Source organism: Thermobia domestica, chromosome 7 (assembly GCF_964235325.1).
Source record: "Thermobia domestica chromosome 7, izTheDome1.hap1.1, whole genome shotgun sequence".
In the NCBI taxonomy this organism is placed as follows: domain Eukaryota; kingdom Metazoa; phylum Arthropoda; class Insecta; order Zygentoma; family Lepismatidae; genus Thermobia; species Thermobia domestica.
The window spans coordinates 54,472,299-54,491,430 of record NC_137460.1 but is presented as its reverse complement, the minus strand read 5'-3'; the positions used below and the strand labels follow the sequence as shown (position 1 = coordinate 54,491,430).

The 19,132-nt window shown below is 36.2% G+C and overlaps 1 protein-coding gene across 5 annotated transcripts in view; it reads right to left on the bottom strand.

The window, feature by feature from the left end:
- LOC145690108 (uncharacterized) overlaps window positions 1-17,285 on the bottom strand; it is a 127,561-nt gene extending 110,276 nt beyond the window's left edge. For 2 of the 5 annotated variants that reach the window (XM_081764682.1, XM_081764683.1), the window contains exons 1-6: window positions 17,022-17,282; window positions 12,218-12,355; window positions 10,491-10,709; window positions 9,847-9,957; window positions 3,633-3,831; window positions 3,037-3,144 (exon numbers count right to left, since the gene is read on the bottom strand). In XM_081764682.1, the coding sequence (XP_081620808.1) occupies window positions 3,037-3,144; window positions 3,633-3,831; window positions 9,847-9,957; window positions 10,491-10,709; window positions 12,218-12,301 (721 nt within the window). In that variant the 5' untranslated portion in view covers window positions 12,302-12,355; window positions 17,022-17,282. Of the gene's footprint in view, window positions 1-3,036; window positions 3,145-3,632; window positions 3,832-9,846; window positions 9,958-10,490; window positions 10,710-12,217; window positions 12,356-17,021 lie in introns of all 5 variants that reach the window. The other 3 variants (XM_081764686.1, XM_081764684.1, XM_081764685.1) reach the window with 3 other exon arrangements.
- Window positions 17,286-19,132: the final 1,847 nt, after the last annotated feature.

Below are 19,132 nucleotides of genomic sequence, written 5' to 3'. Positions count from 1 at the left end.
CAGGTTTAGGTCTGGGAAACCAGCCTCACCGATATGCCACGAGAAGAAATCTGCTCAGCTAACACGGATGCTATGCGAGCAGTGGTGGAGGCAAATGAAATTAAGCTGTTAAAGAACTTGCTAGCAAACTCCATGGTCACCCATTCAGCTACCTGCAGGATGGAGTAGTGTCGAAACTCGATAAATAACCTATGCGTTAACGCATCAACGACAGCAGCAGCGAGTGGACATCTGCAGTTCCCTGCTCACCCGTCAGAGATGTAAACCATTTCTGGACAGAATGTTAACAGGGGATGGAAGTGAGTCCTCTGCAGATGTCCATTACATGCAGAAATCAATAGGTCCTAAAGGGGACGGGGAAGAACTGCCAAAACAGGACCTCCACCCCTGCAAAGTAACGTTGAGTGTGTGGTAGGGTATTCATGGAATAATCCATTTTGAGCTCATGTCACGTAAGCAGACAATTAATGAAGATTTCTACTATCAACAGCTTGAACGCCCACGGCCTGCATTGTTGGAGAGATGCCCTGCTCTAGTTTATCGCAAGGATTTGATCCACAGTGAAGAGCACCCACACATGCCAAGGCGGATCTGTGCTAAGCTTGAGGAATGTGGTTAGGAGAAAATCCCTCACCTGGAGTTTTCACTAAATTTCGCAGCAACAAAACTACTGTCTTTCTTGCAGCCTGCAAAATACCTTTCCGGGAAAACATTAGAACATGAGGATGGCGTGCAACGATCAATGACCAGTTCAAAACTGGTGTTTTCTTAGGGGAGTGATTCAGCAACTGGTTCACAGGTAGAAAGCAGTATTGTGGAGTCCGATGGAGACTATTTTCCTAACAGTAGTGTATCAGGTTACGATATTATTTATGGGTAGAGACATTTTTTTGTGGTAAATAAGAATTCGTAATTTCGTTATAAAAAATGTGTGTAAAGCGGGATAAAATCAGTGAATAAAAATTTAATGTAAGAACACTATTTTCCTTGGCAATTACAATTAATTAACTTTTATTTCACCTTAATTTCCACTCATCAATCATCATTACATGAGTTCATGCATGACTGTATTAAACTTTTTTTTTTTTTTTTTTTTTTTTAAATAACTAGCTGAACCTGCGCTCTCTACACAGCGCACCATTCGCATATTAGCATAAATATCCTTCTCATTCCTCACATCTGTACATGTTCCTTTACAGACACAAGTGAAAAAAGTCTTGATTAAAAAAAAATCGGCAAGGCGTATCATAACGGGGACCAATATTTCGCACCGTTTGCAAGATTTGAGCCTACTTCCGGTTGGAGTTTCTAATTCATGCATGGCCAGCGTTTTCTTTCTTCTTCCATGCAGTATGTAATAAGCAAATACATGACATACGCAATTAATTATAATAGCATTTATATATGGTGTTAATTGGGCAAATTATTCCAATAAATAAAGATTCATCTTACTGGTTAAACTGGAGAAATGGTTATCGTTCCTTTGTCATTATTATTTGGCCAGGAAATAAACGCCTGAGACATATGCAACCCCTATATACAACAGCGTGGTGTTGGAATGCATAACGCGTAGGATATGGTGCTTTTTTTTTTTTTTTTTAATAAATTTCAACGCTTCCATGCGTAATGTAATAAAGAAATAACGGCCATGTTTTTAAAATATTCAATTAGAACTGGACAATCTACGCAAAATTTCCAATCGATCAGTGAAAACGTCATCTTTCTAGAGCCTATAGTTTCCGAAATCTCCTTGTAGAAAGGATTGGCCACAAATATATAAATTTCCACAACATATAGTTTAAAAGAACTCGGAAGATGGAAGCACAATTCATGTGCATTGATTTTAGAGAAGGCTTATTAAAATACGAAGGCTTTGGACAACAATTTTATATCATAAACTTTGTGAAAAAGATCTAGTTAACTGATGTAATTGTAAGAAGAGAGCCTCTCCACATCAACATTCGAAAGTGTATGTTAGTTGGAAACACTTTCCAGCGATTTCTGAATCTTCATCTAACACACCCTGCAACACTCCTTCCATACTATCCACTTCACCAGTAAATACCGTTTGGAGCTCATTTTGTAACTGGATGTAAAATTTCAAAAATTCCTGGTGGTCAATTTTCTCAAAAATGGAAATTTTCATCACATTGCTAGAAAACTTACCATCTGGTTTTGCAAGTTTGAGCTGGGGAAGATGAAATAATGATGTCAATATCTTAAAAGATCTCGCTAGCTGAACTCACGGTCAAGTATGCTGAACGGGGAGATAATGGTAACGAGTAAACGTGTCGAAAAATTGTCACTTTTGTGTAAATTTCGAGGAATATCGAGACATGTTGCAAATTTCGCTAATTCAACAGAATTTAGCGTTTAATCGCGAGCGTTATATGGTCTAACAGATAGTGAATATAGTCGCGTTTTAGCGTGTCACCAAAAAATCGTGTGTCTACTTATGGGATAACCAGATATTTGCACATTCCAGTTACTATCCCAAATTCTCAATGTTTATTTACAATTTAACTTCTAACATTAGGAAAATGTCGTTTGATAGAAAAAGTCAACGAGTTAAAGAATTAACACACCATTTCAACTTTCAAATTACTGAGTGTCCCATTCTTGAACATTCGTAATTCTGCAGCAAAAAGGAAAGATTTTACTTGTTCTTGCAAAACATTAGTAAGCTGATATTTTCTATCATTCACATATTATTTGGACTCGTACAAGTACAAATACGTATTTCTCGATAAAATGTACTCTTATCTCTATACTTTGGAATAGTAATTCACTCTTAACTTCTGAAAAACACCCATTTCTATACTGTTTATTTATTTATTTATTCTATAAATATACGAGTACACTGAAACAGTACTCGTTGGTTTTCTTAGAAATGTATAACAATACAGTGATGTTTCGTTACACGATTTACTTAATCCCATTGTAATATTTTGATCACCATGTTTTATTTGCTAGTCTTCGTCCCTTCTTCACTTATCCTAACAAAACTACACAATAGATATTAATACTCTATCTTACCTGGCTGCAGATGTGGTAACGGGGCTGTTACAGTACCACCACTTTGGGAGTTTCCACTTTGTGGCTGCAATGTACCCCTCACACCTCCTTGGATCCAACTTCCCTCTGCTGTAATAACAGAAAATGTAAAACTGATTATTTAGTCCTATTATTCACATTTTTCTATTACAAAGACTTAATTCGACCTATTTTCCTTTTTCCATTTTGAATTGTAAAACAAAATGCAAATTAAAATTTAAAAAAGGCAAGTGTTACAATTGAAAATGAATAAAATACTAGAAACGGATGGCTATATCTTTTACAACTGGTAAGTATACTATGATTGCTATTAGATTCCTAATAAATAAAATTTTCAGTTTAACACCCTACAACTGTGTTGCTCTACTATAAAGGATAGTTGACAATTCAAGGTGAATGATTAATAAATGGTGAAAATATGAACAAAAAGCTAGACAACCCCAATATGCGTCACCGGCACGATTTTTCATCTCATTTACATCATCTGAGATCGAAGCAAGGACCTATCGTATCAGATATGCAACCTACCACTCGTAAAAAACAAAAAGATCAAAATTAATTATTAGTCTAATACTTACTTTGTGGTCTTAGACTTGGTCCAGGACCATATTGTGTATCGGTACCACCTTTCTGTCCAGTCGCTGGTGTCTGACCATCTCCACTGGATAACTTTGGAAATTCTTGCTGGAATTGAGGTGACTGATGTGCAAGAAAACTCGGTGCTGAACCACCTTCTCCAGGTCCTGCCATAATGCTGCTCCATGATTTGTCTGAGTGCTGGAAAAGAGAAAATTTATACATTGTTTTCAGATATATTGTCTTTGCTGAATAAACAACCTTTCAAGATAATTTCTTGATGGTTAACCTCTCCATATTTGGAAGATTTTATTCACATCGGGATGATTCGATCAAAAGTGAGCAAGTGAATAGAGTATACCTTCAATGAAGTAAATATTCAGTTTAATATCACACTCTTCCCGTCTTGTATGACAAAGAAGAAAGTAATTATAAGAGCTGATGGAATAGTACAAAAACGAAAGAACTCGTTGACAAAACAGTACATGGTCTGACAAACTAACCTGGGATCAAATATCTTGCACCAGTAATGTTAAAATTATTCATCGTGCCACCCAAGGCAACAGAGTAAACTCATTCTATCTTACTGGACCTTATGGTATCTTTAAATTTCTCCATTTTATATGCAACGCTTTCGGCATTCAGTAGAAAACTTACTGATAATGTGAAAACTTACCACGGAGAAAATGACAGAAGTGTCGCATTTAACTGTACACGAAGTTTGATTTCAACGCAGTCCTCAAAAAATAAACTATGCCTCGCGGATAGTATAGGTACCTAAAATAGCTTTGTAGCTTCCATCATGTGGCTACATACTTATGTCTTATATAATACAAATTGTTCATACACTGGACCGAAATAATTTTTATGTTTTGAATTCGCTTGTCCTATGCTGGAAACAAAGCATTCTGTTTCTTAATGAAATCACTTTCTACGTATCTGAACTTGTTAACCGTTACAATACAGGGTATGAGGTTCTGAAAATTCCCCATGCCACTCGTACACTTTGCGATGCATCTCCGTTAATGTGGTACGGGCTAAAGCAAAGGCCCACGTATCTTCAGGGAGGATTATTACAAGTTATATTTAGTGTGTCACCGTCTACAACAGTAGCTTCTGCCACTGACGGAAGAGTGCAACTATTCCTTTTTTAATACGAGATGCCTTAATATTACGCATACCGGGCCTCTTTTGAGGACACAGTTTCACGTCGCAGGCGGATCTTCATGCGTTGTGATCCATTTTGTAAGCATTCATTCTGTATCTTTTGTTCATTAGTAAGTCGTGAACAGAGCCTGGGGCTTTTGTGGGTTTTGCAAAAGATCGTTCACATAATACTTGGGTCACATGCAATGTAAAAAGGTATTTGAATTAAAAAAATTAAATGAAATCTTTCAGTTTAATGTCTCACGATTATGATTGTTAGGCTAAGGGAGACTACGATTAAAGCAAATGAATGATTGAAGAATTGGTGGAATGAGAAAGTGGGAGAAAACGGGAGTACAAGAAAACCCACGAACATAATAAGTCCACCACACACTAACTTGACCGGGGATCGAACCAGGGACCCCACGCAAGTGGTAAGCTCTCTACCACTGAGCCACTGTGCCCCCTCCCATACATTTTGAATAGTTTTGCTTATAGCATTGAATATATACTCTTACCATGCTCGAGAATCGTATCTAAAGCACACTTGAAATACAAATTACACTTTACTCCTGCCTTGTAATTTTTTTTCTTTCTTCTTCTTAGAAGTCTGGAATAATTCTACAAGATCTTCGCTTAGTTCGTCTTCCGGATCGGAAGGAAAGTATTCTTCACTTGTATAATCCTCAAAGGTCCTGCTTGAATTTCAGGATCTTTTTCGTAAAACTTTGAAAACTCCTGTCAGGAAAGTGATGGCGTCAGCTTTCTGGGACGCACAGGTTAATCTGGATTTAAGATTTTAGATTTCTGAGTTTTCGGTATCTAAGGCCATTTAGCCCGTCACGTTTTGAGGGATGACGTCCCTCGACGAGCACACTATCGGGGAAGAGGGAAGGAAGGAAGCAGCCTGGGACCTATAAGTTAGGTACCACCCCGGCATTTGCCTGGTGTGAATGAGAAAGACCCAGGAAAACTTCATTCAGGGTGGCTGGCCTGAAAAAGCGTTGTACACTTTTTCGACCGAGTGGCCCCACCGGGAATCGAACCGGGACCGCTAGCACCGAAGGCCAGAGCCACAAGTTATTCAAATCAATATCCTGTCCCAAGGAGAGATCATTGATGTAGACTATTACTCAAACCTGTTGGAATGTCTGCAACAATAGATTTAATTATTAAAGCGCCTAACAACTGGAACGCAGTGATCTCTTTCTTTATAGACGCTGGGACACAGTGCTCGCCAGACATTCCAGTAACTGATAGTGTGTTGTTTAGAACTTACCTAGCATTATCCAATTTCATCCGGCTTAGCACCTTCTGTCATCTATTTCCTATCGTGAAAACACATATGAAAAGTAACTATTTCCGCATGAACAAGGCTGTTATAGTTCCTGTAAATTACAAATGCCTGGCAACATATCTAAGAAGGAACTCAACACACTGGTCTGGATCACATTCGTATAACGCGTGTAGAAGCTTTGACCACTAAAGTTTCGTCTTCAAATCCTTCAACATGTTACTTAAAGAGGTACGTGTCATTCCCAGATCATGTGCGCGCCTTCTGGTATACTTCAGGTTAGATACGTAACTCTGAACAAGTTAACAAGTTCAGTGCTTCGAATTTCGTACATTTTACGGTCGTCCGCTTCGTGGTAAATCATACACAAAACCTGTGGCCTCGAATCGTTTGGTTCAAGTTTCTCATGATTTGATGTGATAGTGATTCCACAACTGGAAATCTTCCGAAGTCTGCTGGCACCATGTCTTGTGTTTGTGTTGCGTTTTCACCAAGCTTGTAGCATGAAAACACTTAGTTCTTTGGTTAATTTGCGATTTATCTCAACACCTGTACTACTCGGTACAGTCCGCAAAAAACTACAACATGAGCATTTAAGTTTACTGTGAAACGACGAAGTATTTTGCTCCAAAATAAGTGTGCAGGGGAGGACACTGAGGTTTCTCCTGGCGTTATTCGTGCCACTTAGACGTTATGTTGATTCCCTGCGCTGTTAGGCGTAGTTTCACAATAAACTTACATGCTCATGTTGCAGGTTTTTTGCTGCGGACTGTACAACTTCACTCATTAAACAACTCATACAAAACATGTACGAAAACTTCGTTACCAGTTACAGCCATACTAGGACACAGTAATGCCAGTTCTATTTTTTTTTTTTTTTTTTTTTTTCCCACGATCGCTTATTTTTATTTTCTTACTTGTTTCAAAGAAAGTGACTGTGCCTACCTGCGTGTGTACATGTATATATAAAAAGTAAGGTGAATTAGTCTCTAAAGCCCAGCTAAGTGCAATTACAACAGCCTCCTATGTCAGCCCGGTAAGTCTAGAGCTATTTAAAGATGTCACATCGATTTCAACATTACTTCAAAGAGGTGGTGGTACGCGGTGTTAATTAGTTTTCTATGGGTTAAGGGACAGAAATCAACTGTCATTCGTCGACAATTTGTGGAGGTCTATGGAGAGAGTTATGTCGTAGAAACAAGTGTATGTGTAGTGCAACGCATTCCCTAGTGGTAGAACTGGACAGATGACAAGTGGCGAACCAGTAACGTCCATCGACGGGAATGTTGATGTCGATGCAATTGTTTGTGAAAACAGATGAGTGAGGATGCGTAATATTCCAAATCTCATATGGTTCTGAGAGATTTGGGAGGCATTGTGATACGCTGGAATTTGCACAACAGGCTGCAATTACCCAGTTAGAAAACAGAGCAACATTTTTTTGCAAAAGGCATGGACAACTTGTGTCACGTTAGAATGCATGTTTGGACCGTAATGGTTCCTATGTCGAGTGTTAGTGTGGTACCATGTGTCAAACATGATACAGTTTTGGAAACTTAGTACATTCAATTACAAGGTGATTATGTACAATGCATATAAATTTTTGGCTCGTTACTACACCGCCTTCCCTGTCAGGTCAGTAACCTCCCAGCCGATCCTGGTAACAATTATGTCAGTCACAAGAATTATAAACAAGATTCGTGATACAAAATAATTTTGTTTACAATAAAATATAAATGGATTATATTAAAATGAATTATGTTTCACATTAAAATACAAATTATTCGAAATATAAAAATTAATTATAGAGAAAGTAGCCAAGCCAACAGTGGGTAGGTAAATCATTAATTGTAAGGCTCCTTAAATAAGGAATACACCGCTTGGTCGAAGTTACTATTGGTCTGATTGTCCCGAATTCTGCTTCTTATCGAGTAGGGTGGATAACTGATTTGTTAAGTTTAAGTAGACGGCAAGACAACAATAAGTCGGTGTGCTTGGACTACTGAAGAAACCTATCGTCTGTTGCATGAGAGGAATAAGTAATCAGAACTCCCAGACGCCCAGGCTGATCTGCGACAGTCCTACATCTGATATTTCTTCAAGAGCAAATGTATAACTATGAACATTCTGTGAATTTTCATAAAGTTTCCCGGTTTTCTAGTTTAGAAATCTGGGAAAAAAGTGATATTAATCATTTTTTATTAGTAATAGAGAAATGAAATAGTTTTAAAAAGTAATATACTTAAATACTGCCGTTGGTGCTTAATTAGAACTTAAACCGTTGCCGTTGATGCTATCCGCGTATTCCCGTACCAAACTTGCTTCATACAACTCATTGCACAGGTGCCAAAGGATTATGAAACACGGATAGCTAGATACATCGCACAATACTTTAGTTTCTAAATGATTCCTTCAATCGGTAAGTTTCATAGTTCTCAAACTAAGTAACTTAGAAGTTGAGTTTCCATGGGTTTCGGCAACTTATGACTTAGAAGGATGCATATTCCTCCATCCCATGTTTATTAACTTTTCCGGCCTCTTTCGAGGTTCCCTACATGATTAACTTCGTTGTTGCCAGTTTCAGCATTCGGTGTCCCATTAAGCGTGACATATCTTATAAAAACAAAATAAATTTAAGTAATAACCATCATCTTTCAAAAGAAATTATAATACATCGAATCATGTAAGAAAATAGTATCAGGGAATGACGAATAAAATTACCACGAAAAAAAAAAAATAGTCTTGCTGCTTGTTCTTTATAAAACCAAAGACAACTATCTGCACACTTACAGTAAATGTAGTATTGAAACGTTGCCATCTTAAATTATGCAGTCCATGAATTAATCTATCACAGACAATAACATCAATCATCTGCTACCCTACAAGCTCCAACAATCTATTACTAACAGAAAGAAACACAACACAAAACCCGCATCACTAACTTCATACTATCGACTTTTACTTTGATGTTTGATTACAAAGGACGTCGCGCTCCGATTCACGTGCCTTGACAAGTTATATCAAAAACTATGCTAAAGAAGGGAATTCTCATTAAAAATATTCGACAGTTACTAAATGACAGACGTATACCAAGATTAATCTAAGTGAATAAGTGAATCACGAAGTTTCACGTGTCACTTTACTGAAGGAATACAGGTATGTTTTAACTAGTTTCTAATGGCCAGAGAATCCACATAGGTTCCTTGTTTCTACCTTGTTAAAATTTCTTTTACTTAAACTCTGTTCTTTCGTATGAGAACCTCAAAGAAAAACCTTCCAATTTCAAGGTGAATTTTCATTCAATAGCAAATACATTGAATCTAAATACACAGTATATTATCTATGTACCAAGGGAGGATTATACATTGTTTAATAGTTTACAAACGCCAGCTACAAGCTTTATGGTGTTTATCAATGGAAATGTAAACATGGGACGAAATGCTGCGCAACACTACAGGCCCTCTCCACTAGTCTGGAGGCTATATGATTCTGGTTCACATTGACTGGGTTCGACTGCCGATTGCACAGCATTACAATTTGAATCATTATAGTGGTTCGGGTTGCATCTGAAATTGTAGGTCTAAGTCTCGTACAGCTTCTGTGCTAGAAAGGGACGCAAAAATTCAACACAAAGCTAAAGCTACAAAATCAGTAACTATTACTTCACTATTATAATATTAGTGCTTCTGCTTTATTCTAACGAAGTCTAAACTCCAGGGAAATGTGTCCCGATTTGAAAATTTTATTCACAAACTAAAGTGCATATAATAACTTACTTGCGTTTGTCCCTGGATTGTTCCTGTTGTTGTGCCTGCAACAGTTGCACCAGTCGCATTGGGAACTACTGATGATTGTGTTGTCGCTATAGGTGTGCTGCTTGGTTGGTTCTAGAAACAAAAGATGCATAATGCTACATAAGAAGTTAACTTACGCTACGTAACTGTAAAGAAATAGACAAAAGCCGGAACTTTCAACAAAAGAATAACTATAAATTCTAGAATATCAATAGCCCCTATAATATGCACCGAAAATAGACGACAGTTGCAAATCAGATATACTTTATTTAGTTAGTTAATTATTTTTTACAAATTAAGGGACATTTAAATGGATATAAAGCTGGTAACAAAATAAAAGCATTAGAACTCACTTAAGCATTCATGTTAATTAACTAAACTAAAAATTTATGGCCTATGGAACCTAGAGGTTCAATGTTGCCTTCATAAAAGCTCTATACTGTGTTAAATAATGTTTATAGTGTTAATACTTTTAACTAATAAAATAAAAAAAAAATAACCTAAATTAAATTGCATTTCAAATATAAATGTTTGAAAAAAATCCGAGTGACCGTGAACAGTTGTAATAAGGATATCATTTCACAAAAAAATAAAATACAAATAAATAAATAAAAATCACTACTTACTGTCGTTGCCCCTTGTGCTTGTGTTGACTGATTCTCTGGTTTGCTGCCCCATCCTGTACCTCCACTTGGAACAAGACTTATCGCTGGATCGTTGCCACTATGTTCCGACTTCAAACTTGGTAAGTTCGCTGGCGCACGACGTGCAGATGGTATCTTACCCAAACTTTGCATGCCATGTTTGCGAGGAATTACTTTTTGTTGTGGCTCTAATGATTCTCCCTATGTAATTTACACAAATACACTAAAATTAGCCTAAATATACAATGTACAACAAACAATTACACGATTAAGATTAGAATATTTTTTTGTTAGCACGTTCTCTGTTAATGTCTCTCAATCATCTTAATCCATCTTTTCACACGACACTGCTGTTTTCTTTTTTTTTTCTTTCTTCAAATTTGCAAATAGTCCTTACGCTTCTCTGCTACCTAGCTTTTATTACTCCAATAAACTACTTATATTTGTCTTTTATGCAATATGAATAGTGTTACAGAAAATAGAGAATTTATGAACTATTTTCTATATTATCTATCTATGTTGGTAAGGCTGCCTACCATTCTTGACTACCTGAATGTTAATTAACGCTTAAAACTATCTTTTAGATAATGACTTTCATAACTGACGTTCTGTAGTATAGTTTATCAGTCATTAAAAAAGCAGTGTGCGTATCGTACGAACTGTTATTATATACCAGGGTGTTTGGAAATAAATGTCAGGTTTTGAACTGCACGTGATCTGCTTCACTTAATAGTCTTCGTCCAATGTCTGCCACGATACGGAAAAGGAAAGTAAAATACATTATCGGGCAAGTTCACGATGATATATGTATGTATGTATGTATTTGCCTGCACATATTCCTGAAAATTGTCCTTATCCTGGACGTAATCTTCACATGCATCTTCTACCTTCCCCACCTAATTCCCAACACAAAATATGTCAAGAATCTGACGCACTGGCCGTTCCAAACAAGAAACTCTTACTCCATTATAAGAAGTTTCTGCAACACTTTATCCTAATTTGAGCTCTTGCAACAAAATTATTCATAAATGATTCTAGCCTAACATACTGCAAAAATATCTATAACGTCTCCGGCAAATTGACTGTCTACTCTAACTTTAAACTTTTATTTTTTATTTACAATTTCGTCGCTCTAGAGCACTTAATATGAGGGTGGGTTGAATATGGATATCTATTTCTGATCCCGGTATTTCGATACATGAGTAAGATTGGCAAAAACGAAGTATTTAGTTTATGAAACTTCGGAGTTACCAGACCATTCCACTGAATCCTCAGAAGGAAAACAATAATGTAATTTTCGTTTTTCTTTCAAATTTAACACTTTTTTTTAAAAAAAATTGTACTTAACTAATCCATTATTAACGGACCACACTGTGTTTATATAAGAACAATACATTAAATTTTCTGGCTACAGTTCATAGCTAGGGTATTGGCAGGCTGGAAACTGAGTTCGGTGATCACACATCAGCTCCCATCGCTGCTTTTTTTTTAGTTCTTTAGAGCAGACTCGCAAACCTCAAAGTAAACCCTAATTGGATCTGTACTCACGGACTGAGAATCTTAACTCGGGACCACACTCCAGTGACAAAAACTATCACTTCGGCAGCACAAAAGCTATAAAATTACAGCGGTGGTCAAAGGAATCTTAATAAACTATTCCTTAATTTAATGTTTAAAAATAACATAACAACAAAATGTTTAATACGTACCCTATACAAGTTATTTATATCCAATGACTGAAACTTCGACTTTCCTTTCTCCCCCTTCGATGCAATCCCCGATAAAGTAGACATGCTGACTCCAGGCAACCATTTAGATAAAACAGACCCGTGGAACGAACCTTTTCACTACAAAAGAAAAAGCAATGAGTTGATTTACAAACAGCAACTACATTTATTCAAGGAAAAAAAATCGAATGATTGCTATTAATAACTTTTGAAGTAATGTGAAAACATTGCTTCAAGAAAACGCATCATTCTGCAGTTTAAAGTGTAATTCGTCAATGTCGTTTATCTCTGTATTTATCATGTTTAAGGACAGAATTATTGGAGACACTTGTACAAATTAACAGCGCCAAACATTACATTGTAATATCAAAAGGGAAAGCCCCAGATTTGATACTTAGGCAATTCTTTCTAAGTTCCTAGGTATAACTTGGATTTAAAATATTGAGTTGGTGAGATTGAGATGTTTGATTTTACATCTGGTTGGAAGCTACTTTCTGTAACCAAACCAATAGATGAGACTCCGTAAAAGGCTGGGATACCCAGTGAGAAGGCAATGTCTTGAACAGTCGTATGCAAAGTAGCACAACAATCACACCAATTGAGAGTCACTTCTCTTCACAAGTTCAAACTGAGGTACTCTGCATATCTAGCCGCGAAACAATTAACAGTGTATTTGAGCCTGGTTTGGTGAAATTTGCGACTGTGGTAACATTACAAAATCGGCCAAACAGCCACAGATCAAAAGCATGTTCTGATCTCATCAAAACACTGAAAGCGGACTCTACGTATAAGTGTTTGTGCAAGTGCAGACTGGTTAGGCATACATTCGGCGGCTCCGCACAATCAGTAAAGTAGAACTCCTGAGTGCCATATGTGTTGACACAAGCAATACGGAACCCTGTCGAAGTGTTCTCTGAGTATACGACGTAACAGAGGATGTATCGAATTGTCGCTTCTGACGGAAGATGGATCTAGTAATACAATTAATGTATTACCGACTACCACCTCTTCCGGCATTTCCATCCCTTCTTCGCAGGTAAGAACTTGCCTGACGACCGGGCCGTTCAGTTATATCGAAGACTTTTTCGCATCGCCGACTCCAGACTACTTTGATTAACTAGCCCCAGGTGATGCAAGTTTCTTCCTACTTGCGTCCTGTCCCTGTCACTTGGACTGGAGGAAACAAAATGAAATCTACAGTACTAAATATGGTCAACTTAGAAGTCCCTAACAATATCAATTTCCATGTTTAATAATAATAATAATAATTATTATTATTATTATTACTAACACAAGAAGTAAATTCGAAAATATTATGAACTAATTGAAGAGTATTTTTAGGTACATCTCAGCTACCAAAAAACAAATTATTACATTACAGTAAGTAGATATTTGGCAAAGCACATGCCTACATACTTAAGTTTCAAATATATATAAATAGAACATTTTAAAAAATGTTTGAATAATATATAATTTCGGATTACCCTTCTCACTGCCATTAGCTTCACTTAATTATGAATTTGAAAATTTGTATTCACCTTGTTATGAATTTGGAAATTAACAGATTCTGGATAAATATCACGCATTTGATGCGAAACATAATAATAATAATAATAATAATAATAGATATAAAAATGTTTATACCGCACGACACATTCAAAAAAATTCAATGACTTGCTCCGTCTCAATTCAATTAATGAACGGTCATTGTTCAATATAAGATACATTTACAATTTTTACTCTATTCTCCTTGAAAAAATATACAGAATTGAATTAAATTAAAATCACAACTTCTACTTTATTTTTAAAATACGATACTGTCTACTACTATATAGTAATATATTAAGAGGAATGCAGCTACTTGAATGTGCACCTTGCATTGATGTTTTCTCTGGAATATTAGAAAATATGTTTTGAGAATAATTACAGAAACTTCTTTTGCACTAGCCTTCTGTTACATTTTTCTTTTAGAAGTGTACGTACGTGGGAACAATTGCAATATAGGAGTTATACAGCGAAACTTCTTATAAGATAAAATGCTGTTATCAAAAAATTCTTTCCTCTCCTAAGAAAACCTTGAAATTACAGAACCGACACATATTGTTGGTTTATGTAGGAATTTAGGTCTTCGGTGATTTTATATCACTAGTAAACCATGACTGGGCCAAGTAAATTTTCATCAAGAGCAACAGAAAGTGGACTTGGATATTTTCAATACAAATTCGACGATAGACTGAATGCACTCTTTATTTTAAAAGCAATCCATCATGGAAATTATATTCTTTTTCTTCTACTCGAACTAATGTTTCAACGATTCTTCTCTATCATACACTTTCTTTGAGTAACAAATTGTAAGATAGAAATATTATTTTTCAGCTATCCCAGAAGTACAGTTTAGCCAATTCATTTAAGTGACTAATCCAACAGCAGCTGGTTATTAACATTAATGAGTACTGTACGATCTAGTGGGCTGTTATGTTACATTCGAACAAATTACTTGTGTGTATGTATTATTTATCTGAAAATGAATGATTCTTTGAATAAATTGGTATAGTAACTTCCAGTTTTACTTCAGTTTGTCATGTGCATGCAATGTCCCGCATATGTTCTTTAGTTTAATACGCTTAGTTTTAATAAACAATCAATAAAATCAAATACCTTGGCATACTTTTGTTATACGGTATTTACAAAATAAAATAAATGCGCTAAGATACGAGATGTTATTAATTTGCATAACAGCGTATCATACATAAAAAGAAAACGCTTAGTTTCGCTTAAGCCCAGTCTGTTATACCATTTTATGGGTCATATTCACATTCATGAAATTTTCCTTACTAGGAAACAGGTATCCTCTCACTATCTTTGAAAGTGTTTCTGAAAAGTAAAGTTACGTTAATGGCGCAGATTTACCATAAATTTTCTACGTAATGCAATAGTAAGAAGTATCCATGTGCACAAGACATGCGATATACGTTAAATTCCTCCCCGCACACACACACACATAGTTATAGAAAAAGTACAAGGGCACTACACATGCAGATATAAAGTACAGGTACGTTCTTTATTTTCGTATCAGTCGATAAGTAAATAAAAGTCGCTTTGTTACCCCCTTTGTAAGTTCATAAATAATCCCTAAAAGTATGAGCATCCTGCTCCTTCGGGAACTGATGCAGCTTCAGGTATACTATATCCGAAACAAAAATATTTACGATACGCGTGTATTCTTACGAGACAACTGCACCACGAAACCAGCTTACTACAGAATCAGACGTGAGCCCTGAAAAGTCACCCAGTAATTTACTCGGTCCTAACTGCGTTCTCTTGACATGGGTTCACATACAAGGCACAAACTATACACTATGAATGAATTTTATTAATGTTTCACATACCACGATTATTCTGCAGGCTAATGGAAACGGATGATTAATGAAAGTGAATGAGTATGAAAATGACAAAACTGCATATTCTGGTTTCTATCTCGAGAAATATTTGTTGAACATCTCTGTAACATCGATTAATTACACAGTATGAAATAATTAACAACATGGTACTCAGTGAATCTGTTTCACGCCTAAGTTTAAAACCCTACTCGGCGAGTCGAAACTCCTGCTACAACAGCCTTTAAACCACAATTTCTTAACCCTTAAGTACTCGCGCGGGGTGTTCACAGATCCCCAACCAGGTAACTTTTGTGTTGCTAGCCAGAAGTCCTGATGAAAAAATATTTAAAAATGTCTCAAAACGAGTTCAAAAAATCTGATTGCAGCAAATACTTTCAATAACATGTCTAGAGTTACGCTACATTGTCTTAGTTATTAAAATATATATATATATATATATATATATATATATATATATATATATATATATATATATATATATATATATATATATATATATATATATATATATATATTTGTAATACAACAAATATCAATTTGGGGGTCTATTGGACCCCCGCGCGAGTACTAGTGTTACAAAAAGGGTTCGAGTACTTACGGGTAAAGTACCGTACGAGAATACTTTATTAGCAAAGTCTTTGAAATTCATTTTTGTAACGCCCTTTCTGCCAGTGTTGTTTGTTGTATTCACACTTAGCAGATTTGCGTTCACGGAAGTAAAAGATCATTACACAAAGTCCGGATCTTATCGCATTAGCACTTGTTCATTAACACCTACTAACGTCGAATGAAATTTACAAATTGTCCGTAACTCATCACTCAGTAATTAGTATGTTCTAATTAGATACTCCTACATATTATTTCAATAGGGCCACAACAAAACCTCAGATTCACTTGTTCTTCTACATCATTAATAGGTAGTTGTCATTATTGTCTAGTTATTTTGTGTCAATGACTTGTCGGATTATAGTCTGATCCCCAAATACTATTTCTATATTGCATATTTATTGTCCATACAAATGCAAGTAATAGCTAAGAGCAATTCTTAAATACCGTAACACAAATGTTATCATGAACTAAAATTTTTCTATTCTACAAACAATGACGAGAACTGTCGCTTTACATCCAATTATGACGAATCAATGCGCAAATATACAACTTTTTCGTACACACATAGCTGCCAAACAAGAAATGCCTATCTTGTTATTGCTAGTGTTATTACAACGGTATCTTTATTCCTTCAAAATGTTAAAATTCCCATGTAGGTCAGTAATAAAGCCGTTTACGTTATCAAATGATGTTATTGTAATTGCCTTCCAACTATTTCACTATCTGCCTCATAATATACATTTTAAGTATATAATACGTCCCCAACTAGGACTTACCTTGGTCCGCCCAAATGGGTATACAGAAGACAAATCAAACAAATTCCTTTGATACTGACTGCAGGACGGATGGCAACAGATTTCAATAAACTTTTCTTGTGGAACTTACTACACAAACTTCAAGATGGCGAACAACGACAAACTCTTCCGCGATCAATACTCTGACGTCAGTCTACCCATGATGCTTCATCCATTTAAAGCTACACTTTATGCATGAAGTGCTTACTGGGGTTGAGTTAAATGTACTTTCGCTCTAAAGAAATACAATATAATTTATAAGTTCTTAATGTATATAATATTAAATTATTATCCAAGTCGAACTCTATAACGGAACAGGAAATTTGAAGGTGAAGACACCACCCTACTCATGTTAAGTACTCAAAACCAAACGCAGACGCTATTGTAGGTTGGAACGATTATGGTTACGGATTGTGAGATCAAGAAGAAGGCAGGAGTTTACCAATGCACAAAATCATTACAGGAGAAAAATAAGTTGTAGAAATGTTCAACTATAGTACCAAAGACGAAAAGGGGAAAAAAAACTTGAAAAAAAAATTCACTTTCAATAACATTAGTGATGCATTATATTTTGCAATACACTATATTGATTTTGTGTAATACTTAAAAATACTGATTTACAAGAATCGACTATCGTTTACATACTACATAGTAAACATATCATCAATATTCATTGTACTTTATTTTTACCTTTGAAATAAAATGGAAACTGTCATTCGTAAACCCCACCCGGCAGGAGTGCATACTTCTTATGAAGCCCGCGAAATTCGTACTCAAATTTCAACCTTTACATATCAATGTATATCGTTCCATATAATTGTTCTATTTTATTTTCCACTTTGAATACTAGTGACCCTAGAAACATTGATTTATTAGATAGTTTGAAGCTTATCGTCCTTTTCAGCACCGAGGCCATATAATATGCGACGTGGTCCTAAAGCATAACGCGGCGTTCACCTCTGGTACATGGAGTACTTGGTTCGATCCCAGCTCGCGCAAAGAGAAGTTTATGGTGGAGAAACACCGTGTGAAAGAGTTCTCTCTGGATCTCCCGTTTTCTCCGACTTTCTTTATTTCTTGTCATCACCGTCTCCTTTAGCCTAGCCAGCATAATCGTGAGACGTAAAATTAAAAAATGTCATTTCATTTCATTTAAAGCATAATGTCAGGTCCGATAGATATAAGTTCCCATGAGGAATTGAACCCAGGTATAGAGCTATCATTTTCGGGTGCGACCCAGAGTGAATGGATTCGGAATACCGTCCGTTCTATATTTTATGTACCAACGAACTAAATCTACATGGTTAAATATTAAATGACCTATAATTAATTATTCATACCATTTATGATTTATAATATAAAGGTAACCAAGAAAGTTCTGACGCTTTTTCATCCGTCACCATCGATATATCTCCTAAGACGTACCAGGAAGATCAAAACTTATCCCCATCTGCATCGACGACCTTCTGCCAACGTTCTGGAAGGCCATGGATTCCATCGCGGTAGAACTTGGTGGGCCGTGAAACGAAGAATGTATCAAGTGCATTTTGCACCTCTACTAGGATTTGAACTGGCGTCCTCAATGGTGATTGTCAAAGGAATAGAACAGGTGATAATCAGACGGTGTAATGTCCGGGGAGTATGACGGATGCAATAGTGTTTCTCATCCAAGGCGTAGAATGATGTCCCAGATCATCCTACCCACGTGGGGCTTAACGTTGTCCTGTAACAGGAGGACCCCTTTGCGATTCAGAAGTGTGGCTCCAGGGCAGTGGCGAGGCCTGAAGGGAGACAGGGTAGTCAGCGTCTACCCTTTAGAATTTTATATGTATTAAGCCAATAAGCCTAAATTACTAACAAAATTTTGTAATTTAAAGATTCTGAACTTAAAATTTTCTATAATTTATTCTAAGCTTTTTAAAAAAATGTTTCCATATGAAAGACAGCAAGCAAAGCGAGTAGTAGAAAAATTCCCAATCTGACTCATACTTGCTCAATCCACGTCCCGCCTGATCCGACGTACTCAATAGTCTAGTGTCGCATGACACGTGATGCCACACGTATCGCGCAGCTATGGAAAATCGAACACCCCA